This window comes from Mus musculus, chromosome 18 (genome assembly GCF_000001635.26).
Source record: "Mus musculus strain C57BL/6J chromosome 18, GRCm38.p6 C57BL/6J".
Taxonomy (NCBI): Eukaryota; Metazoa; Chordata; class Mammalia; order Rodentia; family Muridae; genus Mus; species Mus musculus.
In genome coordinates this window covers 9,997,839-10,013,795 of record NC_000084.6, presented here as the reverse complement: position 1 = coordinate 10,013,795, position 15,957 = coordinate 9,997,839, and the positions used below count along the sequence as shown (strand labels likewise).

The 15,957-nt window shown below is 37.2% G+C and overlaps 1 protein-coding gene across 6 annotated transcripts in view; it reads left to right on the top strand.

The window, feature by feature from the left end:
* Positions 1–15,957, top strand: part of Usp14 (ubiquitin specific peptidase 14) — a 36,535-nt gene that overhangs the window by 16,354 nt on the left and 4,224 nt on the right. For all 6 annotated transcript variants that reach the window (NM_001038589.2, NM_021522.4, NM_001360884.1 and 3 more), the window contains 8 exons: positions 1,525–1,583; positions 3,714–3,844; positions 5,949–6,029; positions 8,081–8,166; positions 8,786–8,900; positions 11,363–11,428; positions 11,933–12,025; positions 13,173–13,301. In NM_001038589.2, the coding sequence (NP_001033678.1) occupies positions 1,525–1,583; positions 3,714–3,844; positions 5,949–6,029; positions 8,081–8,166; positions 8,786–8,900; positions 11,363–11,428; positions 11,933–12,025; positions 13,173–13,301 (760 nt within the window). The remainder of the gene's footprint in view (positions 1–1,524; positions 1,584–3,713; positions 3,845–5,948; positions 6,030–8,080; positions 8,167–8,785; positions 8,901–11,362; positions 11,429–11,932; positions 12,026–13,172; positions 13,302–15,957) is intronic.

Here is a 15,957-nt window from a genome sequence, read left to right as displayed (position 1 = left end):
CATGAGGGCACATGGAGTAAATTTAAAGAACATTTTAATGTAGTTAAATTTTAATTTCTTATTTTATCTCATACTTTTGGTGTTGTGTTAGAAATTAACTCTGTAATATAACATCACAGACTTTTTGTTTGAGCCAGGGTCTCTGGCTTTCCTGGAACTCACTATATAGACTTGGCTGGTATTGAATTTATAGAAATTCATCTGTCTCTACCTCTACCGGGATTAAAGATGTGACCTACCATACTTGGCCACATTTCCTTTTTTAGGGAAGAGGAATTTTTCTTGAGGCATGTGACTCATTAGTTAAAGATGTTCTTTGTCCCCTGCCTCCATTTGGTTCTCTTAGGTTTTTTTTTTTGAAAAAAAAAAAAAAAAAAAAAAAAAAAAGGTTTCGTCACTATAGTTTTGAAAGTTAGAAGCGATGATAGGAAGGCAAAGCTCTTGAGTTGGAGGCAGTTTAACGTCTTTTTTGTGCCGGTTTTCATCCTATTTACATAAGCAAATTGCTTTTATGTTTTTAAATTGAGACATACTTTATATCTACAGGAATACATGGCAATCATGTTTGATTTGATTGTTTTTATTTTTTTCCTTGTTAGATTTGATTGGTTTTGAGAGATGTGAGTGCTCTGTAGTCTGCTTTCCTGTCAGCCTGGAGCATTTCATACTCCAGAGGCCATGCTTTCTCTACAGTTCATTGCTCATCCCCCCAGATCCCTCCAGTGACTTCAGCTTTCATGTCCCTTTGCAGTTCTGGGATGCACATGGATCATGTAGGCTTCTCTTTTTGGTTTAGCTTTTTACTCAACCTAAAGTTGAGATTCATGAAGGTTGTTCCTACTTGTAGTTCTGCTTGATCTCTTAACAGTAGTTACTTTAGTGGATACATTAGAAAAGTCATATTTTACCATAGTGACTTTGTCATGAGTGGAGATGGAGATTCTTTTTGTGAGGTCATGGGTGACAAATGACCATGGTTGGATTTTTTTTTTTTTTTTTTTTTTTGGATGCTTCATGTTCTGTGCTGATGTAAATTAACTGAGCATCATAAAGTTGGAAGTGAAAGTAGAAACTATTCTAGGACCTTAAGCTGACAATGACTTACTTAGTTTATCTTAGACAAGTTAATGCTGGAAGTAGGTATATGGCTTTTGCTCCAAGCAGTGCTATACAGGAAGTTAGTACAGCATCTAAGGGTGTGGCTTTTACATTTATAATTTATTTTTATTTTTTATGTACATTGGCATTTTCCCCGCAGGAACAGGAGTTGTAGACAGTTGTGAGCTGCTATGTTGGTGCTGGGAATTGAACCTGGGTACTCTGGAAGAGCAGCCAGTGCTCTTAAAGCTATCTCTGCAGCTCCTGGCTTTTAAATTTAAATAGCCATTTAAGGTCCATTGTAAGAACAGAAGAGAAAAAAATACTTTGAGAAATTTCAAGGGTATCCTAATAAGTTCTTTTAAGTAATTTCTTCTCATTTTAATTTCAGGATGAATTTAATCATGCTATATTTAATTTTCCTAGGTATGCAGGTGCGTTGAGAGCTTCAGGAGAAATGGCTTCAGCACAGTATATTACTGCAGGTCAGTATGTGTACTGAGGGGCTGTAATAGTTAGTGAAAGTTATTTTATGTGTGTGTGTGCATAGAGACCAGAGGGACAACTTTACTGGGTTGGTTCTCTCCTTGGATTGTGTGGGTGTCCTTGGGGAATTGAACTCCCAGCTTTTCGGCTTGGCAACAGCCACCTTTACCTCTTAAACCATCTTTTCAGGTAAAACCATAGTGCCTTTTTTATTAAAAAACAAAAAAGAAGAACAACAACAATGTGGCGATGATGGTACAAGTCTTTAATCCCAGCGTTTAGGAGTCAGAGGCAGGTAGATCTCTGAGTTCAAGGATAGCCAGGGCTACATAAAGAGACCCTGTCTCAAAACAAATGGACAAACAAATAGCAACAAATTTCTTTTCTTTATTTCTTTTTTTTTTGTACGTCACTTTATTTATATTGGAGTATCTTTACCTTTTCATTAAGTAGCTTAGACTGTATCCAGATTATAAACCAGTGATAAATTTTTTCTTGAAAAATAAACTAATGAAGTGGAACCAGGCATGGTAGTACATGCATATAATCCCAGTACTTAGGAGACAGAGGCAGGAGATTACAAGGCCAAAGATAACCTGGAATATCAACAGGCACATCTTGCCCTTAAAAGACGTAAAATAGCCAGGTAGGAGTGGTATACACGTTTAGTTCTAGGCCTTGGGAAGAAACAGGCAGATGGATCTCTGAGTTCGAGGCCAGCCTGGTCTACACAGAGTTCCAGGACAGCCAGGGCTATAAGAGAGACTCTGTCTCAAAAAAAAGAAAAAGGAAAATAATCCTTTGGGTTTTTTTTTCTTCTTTGTTTAGTGTCTGTTAATGTGTGTGTTCTTGCAGGTATATTTTTGTGTGCTGTGTGTTGTGCATTTGTGTATGTTGAGCCAGGACTCAGCCTTAGGTGTTACTCATCTGGAGCCATTTCTATTTTTGTTTGAGACAAGGCCTTTCATTAGCCTGGAACTTAGGCAAATGTGTGGTCATCGAACCCAGGGATGCGCCTATTGCCACCACCCTAGTTTTGGAGTAACAAGTGTGTACCACTGTCTCTAGCTATTTTGTGTGGTTCTGGGAGTTGAATTCAAGCTCCTGTGCTTTCTGATAACCACTTGATTGACTAGGTCATCTCCCCAGCCCAGACCTTTGGATTTTTTGTGTTGTAATTTTGTTTTCAGGTTCTAATAAATCTCTAGGAATGACATTTAGGGGGTGACAGAAATAAGACTTAGTATTGATGTGATTGTTATAAAACAAAACTTAGTTGGTGTTAATAAGGAAGTAATATGTATGAAAATAAATCTAAATTACTATTTTTGTGGTGCTAAGGATTGAACCTAGCGATGCATGCAAGCTAAGGGTGCTTCCTTCCTACTACTAAGCATTTGCTATTCTTTAAAGGTTAGACATCCCGTGCTTCTTTACTCTGTGAGAAAAATCTGACATTGTAATAATTTATTTGATTTTAATGCATTGGTGCGAGGGTTTTAGATCCTCTGGAACTACAGTTACAGTACAGTTGTGAGCCGCCATGCGGGTGCTGAGTATTGAACTTGGGTCTTCTGGAACCACCGAGCCATCTCTGCAGCCCACTGACATTATAATAAATTAATAGCCCCCACTTTTTTAGTTACTGAGACAGGATGTTGCCATGTAGTCCAAGTTGGTATTGAACTCAAGAGCTTATTGCCACAGCCTCTTAAGAGATTGGATTATGGATGCCTACCACCATGCCCGACTAAAAATGAGCCATCCCATAAGTAATTGGATTAGATAAGGTTTTAGAGTTGTACTATTTTTCCTCAGAAGTTTTATTGAAATGTAAGTAACATATCATACAAGCCACTCATTTGAAGTGTGCCCATCAGTATTCATAGTGTTGTATAGTTTTAGAACTTTTTTTTTTTTTTTTCCGAGACAGGGTTTCTCTGTGTAGCCCTGGCTGTCCTGGAACTCACTTTGTAGACCAGGCTGGCCTTGAACTCAGCAATCTGCCTCTGAAGTGCTGGGATTAAAAGCATGTGCAACCACCTGGCGAACATCTTCTTTACTACAAAAACAACCATGTATTCAATGCATTACTGTTTTTCTTAACCAATGTTTGTTTTCTTTTTAAGCTCTTAGAGATTTGTTTGATTCCATGGATAAAACTTCTTCTAGTATCCCACCTATTATTCTGCTGCAGTTTCTGCACATGGCCTTTCCACAGTTTGCAGAGAAGGGCGAACAAGGGCAGTATCTTCAGCAGGTAAAAGGGACGGGTGTCTCTCATCTTGTAAAAAGTTTATATTATCTTTGTGTTTATATGTAAATGTGGGTACACACATGTCACAGTATGCATGTGATGGTCAGAGGACAACCTCTGGTGCTGGTCCTTGCTTTCCAACTTAATACAGCCACTCTTGTTTTTCCACTGTGCCCTCCAGGCTGGCTGGCATACAGGTTCTGAGGGTTCTCTCTCCTGCTAGCACTGCGATTACAAATGCTTAAGCTGCAGGTCTGACTTTGACATGGGTTCTGGGCATTCAAGCTCAGGTCCTTATGCTTGGACAGCAAGGATTTCCCACTTAGTCATCTCTAATCCAAGGTTTTCTGCACTCAGTATAGTAATTGGAGACACAAGTATCAGTCTGCTCTTGTTCATATCAGTATCTTGTCTAGATTGTGTATAATCTTACCTGGTCATCTTGATGTTGTTTTTAATCCCTGTATATTTGTCACACAGGCCCAAGTGTTTCTTTAAACATTCAGATAAGAGGAGGGGTACAGCTAAATGATTAGGCACTTCTTTAGCATCAATGAAGCTTTGGGTTTGAGTTCTATACCCACACCCTCACCCCACCCTGCAAAAAAAAAAAAAAAAAAAACGATAGATAAATTAAAAATAAGTGGAATTTTGGGGTTGGAGAGATAGATGATTCTTTTCCCAAATCCCCCATTTTTTTTGTTTTTTTGTTTTTTAAATGTGTGAGCATTTATTGCTCTTCCATAAGACCCAAGTTCTGTTCCTAGCACTCATATTGGGTAGCTCAGAACTACTCTTAACTGCAGCTCCAGGAAAACGTGCTGTTGAGCTTTCCTCGGGCACTCACATATGTGTCATACACCTACACACATACACATGAGGCAAAAAATGAATATTAGAAATTGATTCTTGTTTGGTACCAATAAGGTAGTCACTATGAGTGATTTGCTGCCTCAGTCTAAATCTGTTTGATGCCTCTGATTTTAATCACGTATTTTCTGCCTTGCTCATCTTTCTTCAGCTTGTGGCTCCTTCCTTTTGCTTAAATTATGAAAACCCACTCTGTAGTGTTTTGGTCTTGTCCTTGATTGTCATTTATGTGATTGTGGCTCTCTTAGGTCTCACCACTCTGTGGCTCCCTTCCGCAAATCTTCAGCTCTCACCCTTTCTTCTGGCTCTAGTCCCTGCATGGAAATTGTATTCCTATATATGTGTATTCACTACCAGGACCTTTTGTAGTCAATAATATTTTGAAATACCTGCAATAGTGTAGTGCAATTTAGGAACACAAAATCTGTAGATGAATCTTCTGAAATTTTTTATGTTTTGAAAACTCTTATACCAATTTGATTAAAGTAGTTATTATTGTGGATGACCAAAATACAATTAAGGGACTGAAGGTACAGCCCAGTGGTTGAGAGTGCTTGCTGCTCTTCAGGGGACTCAGGTTTGGCGCTCAGTACTCAAATCCTCCAGTTCCAGGGATCCATACACTCAGGAACACGCACAGATAAATGTTTAAAAAGTTTAGAAAAATTGGAATTACATTTCTATTCATTTTGTGTGAAATGTGTAAATGTATGTGGGCTTGGGATATGTGTGGCACTGTGCATATATGGAGGTTGGGGGTCAGGGGTCAGTTTTCCCTTTCTATCATGTGGATTTCAAGGATCAAACTCATGTTACCAGGTTTGGCAGCAGGTGTTTTACTTCTTGAGAATGAGTTTTGCTATGCAACCCAGGCTGGCCTCCAACTTAGATGTAACTTAGTTTGGTCTCAAACTGATGGCCATCTTCCTGCCTTACGCCTTCTGAGTGCTGAGAGTAAGATGGGCACTGCTGCATCCAGCCAGGTAAGAATGGTGTTTGTTTTGAGACAGGGTTTTTCTGTATAACCCCAACTGGCCTGGGATTCTATGTATATCAGACAGCCTTGAATTTGTGGCAGTCTTTCTACCTCTGCTTCCCAAGGGTAGGATTGTAGGTGTGCATCATCATACCCAGATCTGCTTGAATAATTTTAAAGAAGAAATTATCTTCCTTCCCTAAGGAAACAATAGCTTAAAAGAGTTTTATAGATTAAACCCTGTCTCATTTTATATCACAGGATGCTAACGAATGCTGGATACAAATGATGAGAGTCCTGCAACAGAAACTAGAAGCCATAGAGGATGATTCTGGTAGAGAGGTAAGTGAAGTGTGTTGTGATTAGAGATTTTCATCATGCCACTTTGTGTAGTATAACAAATTTAAGCTTATCCCTGAATAGTTTACAAATAAACAAGACTCAGACTATGGTTATTTTATTTGGTTTTGACAGTTATTGGGGGTCACCCCTAATCTACTTTTCTAATTGCTGACCTGGTTGCTTCCCTAGCAGTGTACCCTATAATCTTGCTGTTTCTTCTGGCCATGTGCTCATGGTCTATCTCCCCTCATGGTGGCTTCCTCCTCTCCTCTTGTTCTTCTTCCTCCTTCTCCACCTGATCTCTCCTCACTCCCTTTTCTTTTCTACCCCTAGCAAGGTAACTCAAAACCCACCTACCTCTAATCCCTCCAGTAATTGGCTGTAGCCAATTTAATTAAATCAAGGAACAAGGTTTGCAAAACCAAAGCTGGTAAACATGAGAATTCACTAGTAGGCCTAGACTAGAATTCAGCATTAAAATACATACTAACAGAGCAAACATCAACAATACCCCCCACTTTTTTTTGCCTTAATAAAAAAGCTCTTTAATAATAATAATAATAATAATAATAATAAAAAACATAGCCTAGGAACAATTATGAAATTATTATAAAAATTATGTAAGAGATATATTCAAAAAGTCTAGTCTGTTCATATTTGGCAACTCATGAGAAAGTATTCTATTACTTGACCTATCATGGTGAATTTAAGGCTCTGTATCTAAATCAGTTTTTATCCAAACTTGTATTACCATCCTAAAAATAACTTCTTAGACCTAGAATATCTTAAATCCTAAACAGCTTAAGCTTATAGTAAGACTATGGCTATCAGAGGTCTGAAAAGGAAATATTACCTGAGTATATAGGAAGCACAAGAGCGTAGCTTCCAAAAATCATAGAAATGACAGACCAAACCTCAACAACTTTGTGTTTTATTTTAATTTTCTTTTTGTTTTTTTCCTCTGAAAAGCTTTAAATCAATCCATCTTAATAGGTAGATATCAGGCTGGGGAGATGGCTCAGCAGTTAAGAGCACTGGATACTAGTCAGAGGTTATAAATTCAATTCCCAGAAATCACATGGTGGCTCACAATTGTCAGTAATGAGATCTGATGTCCTCTTCTGTCATGTAGGCATACATGCATATAGAGAGAGTGTGCGTGCATGCGTGCGTGCGTGTGTGTGTGCGTATGTGTATATGATAATCTTCTGCATCAGCCTATACAGCCTGTACTTAGATTTTAAGGACTTGCATTTTAGTCCATTTCTAAATGTAACCTATTCATGTTTATCTACATGTTTAATCTTTTGGTAATGTTTTTGAATCAGAATGAAGTACAATATCTTAAATCATTTTTAAATCATTTAAAAATCTTAAGTATCCTGGGCAGTGGTGGCGCACGCCTTTGATCCCAGCACTTGGGAGGCAGAGGCAGGCAGGTTTCTGAGTTCGAGGCCAGCCTGGTCTACAGATAAATCTCTTCGCCTGGATGACCTGTCAATTGATGAATGAGTATTGTTTAGCCCTCAACTCCAGAGTTAGAGAGTTTATCTCTCTTTTCAGATACAATTATGTTTACTTTATGTCATTGAGTCCAGCTTTGGCTGGGTACCTTTATAATTGTCATTTCTTTCTGTTAATCATATGCCTCCATCCATGAACAAATGTATTTTATGTGTTTTTAACCTTTTTATACTGCCATGCTCCCACCTTGATGATTGGTGGGGGCGTGGTTGTGGCTTGAGTGGATACGCTTCTGAGATTGCAAGCAGTCACTACTGTTCTTGCTTTTTAAATATGAGTTCTGGGCATTGGATTCAGGTCCTCTTGCTTGCAGGGCCAGTACTTTACAAACTGAGCCCATCTCTCCAGGCCCTGTCCCCATCTTTGTCACAGGATTTCACAAGTTCCAGGACAGCCAGGGCTACACAGAGAAACTGTCTCGAAAAACCATCCAACCAACCAAACAAAATCTTAAGTATGCATTAGTAATTAGGATTGTGTTGAGATCTACAAAAAGTAAAACTAGAATTTTCTTTTTAATTTTGTAGACGGATTCTTCATCTGCACCAGCGGTGACACCTTCTAAAAAGAAAAGCTTAATTGATCAATATTTTGGTGTTGAGTTTGAAACTACGTATCCTTTTTGAGCCAAGCTTTGTATAGATGGTCTTTATAATTTTTAAGAAGTAATTGTCACTAAAAGCATAGTTGGCTGATTGGCACTGCAGGCCTCAGGTTTCTATGCCTAAAAACTTATAGTTGTGAGAATTAGAAAATAATAAAATAGTCTTTCAGGGATTTTGAGCTTTAGATAAATGTATATATATCTTAAGGATATTCATTACTTTTTTCTTAAGAACATGTTTTTCTGTGTCTCTTTAATTTATCTCATAGAGTAGTTTCAGTTATGTGAAATTCGTATATTAATAATGTACATGAATTCAAGGAACTTGTTTTCTTGGGTTAAAGGTAGAAATTTGGAGAATATCTCTGTTTACCTTTGGATTATTAAGATACATTAGAATCATAATGACAACTTATATTTTGTAAGAGTCCTTGTTTCTCTTAAACACATACTCATTTTTGATAAAGTGGGTAGGCAAATGAACATTTTTAAGCATGTTGCAGTGAATTTTAATTGGGAGATTAATATTTAGAATAAATCAATGAATGACTATTACTAACTCTATGATAATTTATTCTTTTCAAGATTAACAAATTGAATACCTGTTGCCATTCCTTAATTTACAAAGCATGAAATGTACAGAATCTGAAGAAGAAGAGGTCACCAAAGGAAAGGAAAATCAACTTCAACTTAGTTGTTTCATTAACCAGGAAGTGAAGTATCTTTTCACAGGGCTGAAATTGGTAAGGAAGTCATGGTTGAGCCTCATTTGTGGGTTCCATATTTGTGGATATGTCTCTTGGCTGAAATGTATTTGTAAAGTCAAAGGTGGTTCTTTATTTTCGTTGTTAATTTTGGTGTTTAGAATTTATCCCCAAGCATACAGCATTCCTAAGTATGAGGATACTGTACTGTGCCTTACGAAGAAGGCATTTGGTCTGAGTATGAGTTAGGCTACTATCATGGAGGTTCAACACTGTAGGTAAAGTAAGATATCTTTAAATGGAAACACCCCAAAGGTTACCTGTTGATTGGTTGATGGAAACGTGGCCAGAAGTGTCCAGGAATCTACCTAGGAGCATAGCTTAGTGAGTTCATGGCTCAGGGTGTCCTCGATAGATAGAGCACAGCTTTTCTGTATACCAAGGATTACCTGGGTGATTCTTCACACTTCATTTGGGCTTTTATCTCATGAGACATTAACATAGTTTTATATATTACTGAATTCAATTTAGAGGGCATGCAAAATATAATGTTAATGTTATTGCATTAGAATTGAATGCTGTGGCAAGGATTCTGCAGGCAGATTTTTTAATTTTGTAAAATTATAGCCAAGTGATACTTGGGAGTCCTAGATGACAACTTATAGTAGCTAATGTATGTATTCATGTGTGTATATAAGTCCAGGACCTTACAGTCCTCTTGCATCAGCTACCATAGTGCTGGAATTGCTGTGTACCACCACACCTACTTCTACTTGATTGAAATACACATTTTTGAATTATTTTCTTTATAATTTTAAAGATTTTATTATTTGTTTGAATTTTTTCTTTTCTTTTCTTTTTCCTTATTTGGGTTTCTCTGTTTCATCCTGGCTGTCCTGGAAATTACTCTGTATGTCAGGCTGGTCTCCACCTGGGCATAAAGGCATTACTGTTACTACATAGCTATTTTTGTCGATTTTCTTAAGTCATTTTACTCCATGCTTCACCTGTGCATAGCTATGTGTTAAAGCTCCACAGTGATCCTTTTATAATGTGATTGGTAATTTTTTTTTAAAAACTAGACTTAAGTTGCACAATTGTAAGATACTAAATTATAAACAGTAAGGTTTTCTAGTCCATATTTGTTTAGTTTTGCTTATATATATATGTATGTATATATAACACTGTATATATACATACATATATACTTATATATATATATATATACATATATATATTGTTATAGTGGCAATATTAGAGACTCCTTATTACAGATGAGCTATATGCCAGGTTGTTTCCGAGGTTTCCAGCATGCACTAATTTGTGTTGTTTTTACATCACTCTGAAAACGTGACTGGGGGAAGTAAACCACACCTAAGATTTTCTCACATCCCTTGTATCAGTGGTTCTCAGCTTTCCTAATCTGTGACCCTTAAATAGCATTCATGTTGTGCTGACCCCCAACCATAAAATTATTTTTGTTTCTCCATAAATGTAATTTTGCTACTGTTGTGGGTCATTATGTAAATATTTGATAGGCAGGATATATGATATCCAATCCCTGTGAAAAGGTGGTTCATCCCCCAAAGGGGTTGTGACTTATAGGTTGAGGACTGCTGCGTTAGATTAACAAGTTTTCTTTGTTAATTCTTCTTAGATTTAAAATTAACCTAATTGATGCTGGCAGGCTTTTATATATAATGCATGAAGAACCAGGGTTTCCTACATTCTCTTAATTTCTAGTCTCAGTATTCTGATAATTCATAGATACAGGGTAACAGAAGGCTTTATTATTTAATAAAATAACACTATAGCATACCTTCCTGACTTAGAGCAACATTGTATTCAGAGCCTTTTAAAAATTAATTTTTCTCTTCTATAGTACATCGTAATTGCAGCCATCCCCCCCCCCCGCCCCAGTCCCATTCCCCATTTTGACTCTCACTCCCCTACCCTCTGTTCCCATCTCCTCCTCCATTTCCTATCAGAAAAGGACAGACCTCCCAGGGATATCAACCAAACAGGGCATAACAAGTTACAGTAACACTAGGTACCTCCCCTAGTATTCAGGCAACCCAGTAGGAAGAAAAAGGTTCCAAAGTAGGCAAAAGAATCAGAGACACCTGCACTCCCACTGATTTGAGTTCTTTAAGAACACCAAGCTACACAACCAAAGCATGTGCGCAGGGCACAGCTCAGTCCCATGTCAGGCTTTTTGATTGTTGCGTCAGTCTCTGTGAGCTCCTATAAGCCTTGCCTAGTTAGTTCTGTGGGCCGTGTTCTTGTGTCCTTGACCCCCTCAGAGGGGTTCTTAATAGTGTATATTATATGATTTCTTATCTTATGATACTATATCATGTTTATTCTAATTGTTATTTATTGGGATAAATCCACTGATATATTATTATAGTGCTGTTTTTAAAAATTAGATATGTGATTTTTGTGTTGCAGGGGATAGTTTTTAAATTTGATGTTTGGTTGTTTGTAATGTCCTTTTTTAGCGACTTCAGGAAGAAATTACTAAACAGTCTCCAACACTGCAGAGAAATGCTTTGTACATCAAATCTGTAAGTTATATATTTCCTTTTGAGATTGAGTTCCATTCCATTGAAAGGGTTCAAGGGGAAGGAGGTGGCTCATTAGGAAACCTGCTTGCTGTGCAAGCCTGAGAACTGGAGTTTGGAGCCTCAGAACTCATGAAGAAACTGGGGAGGCATGACTTCCTGTCTCTAATCCCAGGGTGCTGGAGGTGGAGCTGGCTGGTTGGAGCAGTGACTCCACATGCACAGTCAGTCACACATGTGCTCTTGCACATATACACTGTAAACATGCATGTAAGTACACATGCATGTAAATACACATGCATGTAAGTACACATGCAGATGCTCACCCTCACTACACACAGAAAAGCAAAGAGACTGTGTGCCAGTTAATCTTGTCTAATCTTTATTTTTATGTGCTCCTGTCAAAAACCAACAAACCAACAAAACAAAACAAAACAAAAAACCAACAACAACAGAAAACCCTTATATGGCATAGATTAAACGAATTTTTCTCATTTCTCTCCTTAGTCTAAGATCAGCCGGCTACCTGCTTACTTAACTATTCAAATGGTTCGATTTTTTTATAAAGAGAAAGAATCTGTGAACGCCAAAGTTCTTAAGGTTAGTAATGAATTTTAGTCTGTATATTAAATATAATCCTGAAGGCAATTCCTAACCTGTAATAGATGTATTTATCTTATTAGGGATAGCTTTGCGATGCTTAGAGGTGATTACATTAGACAGTGATTCTTAGCCCACAATTTATAAGGATTATGTATTATCCATTTTGTTTTACACATGCCTGGCTTCTTTCTCCAGTCTCAAACAGCTAAGCCTTTGACCCACCTTTTTATATTTTTCAAAAGACTCACAGATAATCATTAATTCTTATACTCCTCAGAAATCCTGCCTGAGATTAGATTGGAAATGAGGACAGCTGCAGTAAGCACATTGCAATTGCATTTAAGCCCCACAGAGCTTCAACTGTGTAGCTTAGCTGTATGTATACAGTCTTCCTTTGGAAGAGGTGTATGAATCTAGCCTCTGGAGCTGAAATTCATAACATTTTCTGGTAGTTACAGGTGAAGGTTAAATAAAGCTTGGTCTTTATTTTTTATTTATTGTAATTATTTTAATATTGCTCTTTAACTGTTTCAGTGTTTGTATAGAAACAGCAAAGCAGAGCCTGGTTTAAACCCCACATTGGGACCCATTACTTGACTAGCATCTCACATATTACTTCTGAATCACTGTCCTGCCATACACGTATAGTTTCTATGCCCACGTGTATGGGCTTGATTATCTAATAGGAAAGATCATGAAAAGTAGTTACTGTACAGAAGTTAGAATCAGATCATTCTGTCAATTTTTTTTAGTGTTAGGAATTTTGAATATGGATATAATTTATCTTGGTGAGATCTACTCCTCTTTCCTCCTATTTTCTCTCAGTCTTATAGCACTATTACTTCCCAATTTCATGGGTCACTATGATATCACAGAGTCATTTTCAACTTTATATGAATTATGAAATATTATTTTGAAAGTCTTATATGACTGGGCAGTGGTGGCAAATGCCTTTAATCCTAGAACTCTGGAGGCAGAGGCAGGTGGATCTCTGCGTTCAGGACAGCCAGGGCTACACAGAAAAACCCTGCATTAAAAAAGACAGAAAAACCCTGCATTAAAAAGGAAGAAAAAAAGAGAGTTATATGTAGTTTGAATAATTGTCCTTTTTCATTTGTTTTTTTTTTTTTTTGGTTTGTTGCAGGATGTTAAGTTTCCTCTTATGTTGGATGTGTATGAACTCTGCACACCAGAACTTCAAGAGAAAATGGTCTCTTTTCGGTCAAAATTCAAGGATCTAGAAGATAAAAAAGTGAATCAGCAACCAAATGCAGTAGGTTCCTTTTGCTGTATTTTTACCACTGCCATTTAAATCTTCATTTAGTGCCCAGGAGTTACTGTTATGAGTGACCAGCCTGCATATCAGTTAGGAGGTGCATATATCTTGATGCAGGCCTCTTATAGCTGGATATGCATTAACACTGCAGGAAGCAGGGCTCTGCTGTCATAAAGCAGACTCCTTATCATCCTTGCTCTGCAGTCTACAGCACATGTAGACTTCACATGAAACCTGAATTTCTCATATGGGATGATATTCCTTGTGAGGCATTTTAATTGGAAGTACAAAATATACCTTCCTAGTCTCATTATCTATCCTTCATCATGTTTCTATGCTTTTGTAATTTCAAAAAAGTTACTATGTGAAATTAAGCTCCCAATTTTTTTAGACATAAACTTTTGAATTAACTCATTCATATTTCATAATTTCTCAGAAGTCATCCAGGTTTTGTATGTCAGTAGTTATGTTTTGCTCCTGAATAGTATTTCCTTGTCTGGGCATTCTGTAGTTAAACCATTCCCCTGTTAAGTGACACATTATTTTCAGTTATTGTCTATTATGAATAAAGCTGATAAATGTTTATTTGCAGAAATTAGTGTAAGCAGGAGTTTAATTTTTCTGAAATGAATGTCCAAAAGTGTAATTGCTATGTTGCATGGTGGTAAATGCCCAGTTTGTCAAGAAAGTGCCAAATGATACTTGCTTTATATTCCTGTGAGCACTGCCTAACTGACTCGTGCTCTGAGCTGAGCAGCTGTTGCTGTTGTTACTAGGTTTCATTTGAGCTGATGGATAAGTTTGTGGTACTACCTTAATGATACTGTTTTTCATGTTTTGGTTGCCCTGTGTGTCCTCTGCTGAACTTTCTATTCTGTTGTAGATTGTAATTCTTAGCTATGCAGATTGCAAGTATTTTTCTCAAAGTCTGTAATTTTATCTCTTCATGCTCCTTGTGGCAGAGAAGAAAGTTTAAGAATTTGATAGTTTCTTTAGGTATTTTGATTCATTTAATTTCTGTGTGATAAGATGTTCAGATCCATTCTTTCGGGTATGATTATCCAGATCTCCAGGATATTAAACAAACAAACAAACAAAAAGTGAAACCTACTATTTTCCAGTTGAATTATTCTGGCATCTTTATAGATAATTGGTTGACAGTAGATGTGAATGTGTTTATGAAGTTTTCAATTCTATTCCAATTATTTGTATGTCTGTTCTTTGGCCATACTACATTGTTTTTGTTTTATAAGATGGGATTCATGGGGTCCAGGCTAGCCATGAATTTGCTAGATAGTTGAGGGTATCCTCCTGACTCCAGACCTCCAAAGTGCTTGGTTTTCAGGCTTGTGCCACAATATTACCCATACCTAATGCAGGTTCCTTATAAAGACTGGACTTGTGATCTCAAGTTTGCTCTTTTCAGTCCTTCTGCAAGTGGCATCACTTGCTTTGTTGGTGCTGATCTTCCATCCTGAGCTATTGTCTTTTTTTTTTTAACCTATTGTTCAAACAGACTTTGTAGAATTGTTTTCTTCTTTTTTTGTTTTTGTTTTTTGAGACAGGGTTTCTCTGTGTAGCCCTGGCTGTCCTGGAATTCACTGTGTAGACCAGGCTGGCCTCAAATTTAGAAATCTGCCTGCCTCTGCCTCCCAAGTGCTGGGATTACAGGCGTGTGCCACCACTGCCCGTGGTAGAATTGTTTTCTATTTGATGAAACTGTGGAAATAATCAATGTTTGGAGACTTTTTAGTTTTCAAAGGTCTGATTCAGTTTCCTGTATAGGACATGTACAGAATTATTCAAGTGAACTATTTCACAATGTATCTGTTCTTATGTAATTGACTAATTTCATTAGCATTTCCCATTTGTCTATGGAGATTTTCATTAACTGTTTTCATGTGTGTAGGGCAAATCTAACCCATTTCTTTACTGTTAACTGAAATTTGTCTCTATTCTTGAGGATTCCCAATTTTATTGGTATTTTAAGGTCTGGCCTTGTTTTGTTGAGTTTTCTGTTTTCCATTATTTTTATTTGATTTGAGGCCTGTTTAATTTTTCCCCATTAGTAAGATGAGTTGAGGTAGTGAATTCTTACTACATTTTAGTTAATCATACTACTTTTTTTTTTTTGTTTGTTCGAGACAGGGTTTCTCTGTGTAGCCCTGGCTGTCCTGGCACTCACTTTGTAGACCAGACTGGCCTTGAACTCAGAAATCCACCTGCCTCTGCCTCCCGAGTGCTGGGATTAAAGGCGTGCGCCACCACGCCCGGCTCATACTACTTTTAGTGTAGGCCTTTATTCATTTTAGCTGGCATGGCTTCGAGTGCTGAAACTTTACTTAGCTTCTTGTTCTCGTTATTTTTTTGTTTTGTTTTGAGGTAGCCTTTGCTCCTGCAGGTTCACAGACATGGATTATTAACCTCACTGCTCTACCTCTGGCATGTTAAAGTTTTAGTTAATGGCTTAACATTAGCCATATATCCAGGCAACATGTTACTGTACTGTGATAATATTGCATATTATTAAAGTCTTTGGCCTTACAGTTTTTATGATAAGTGTAGTTTATTGTTTAATTATTTCACAAGGCAGACTATTATGTTGTCCGTGATTCATTGATTTGTAGATAGTGTAAATATTTATATAATTAAG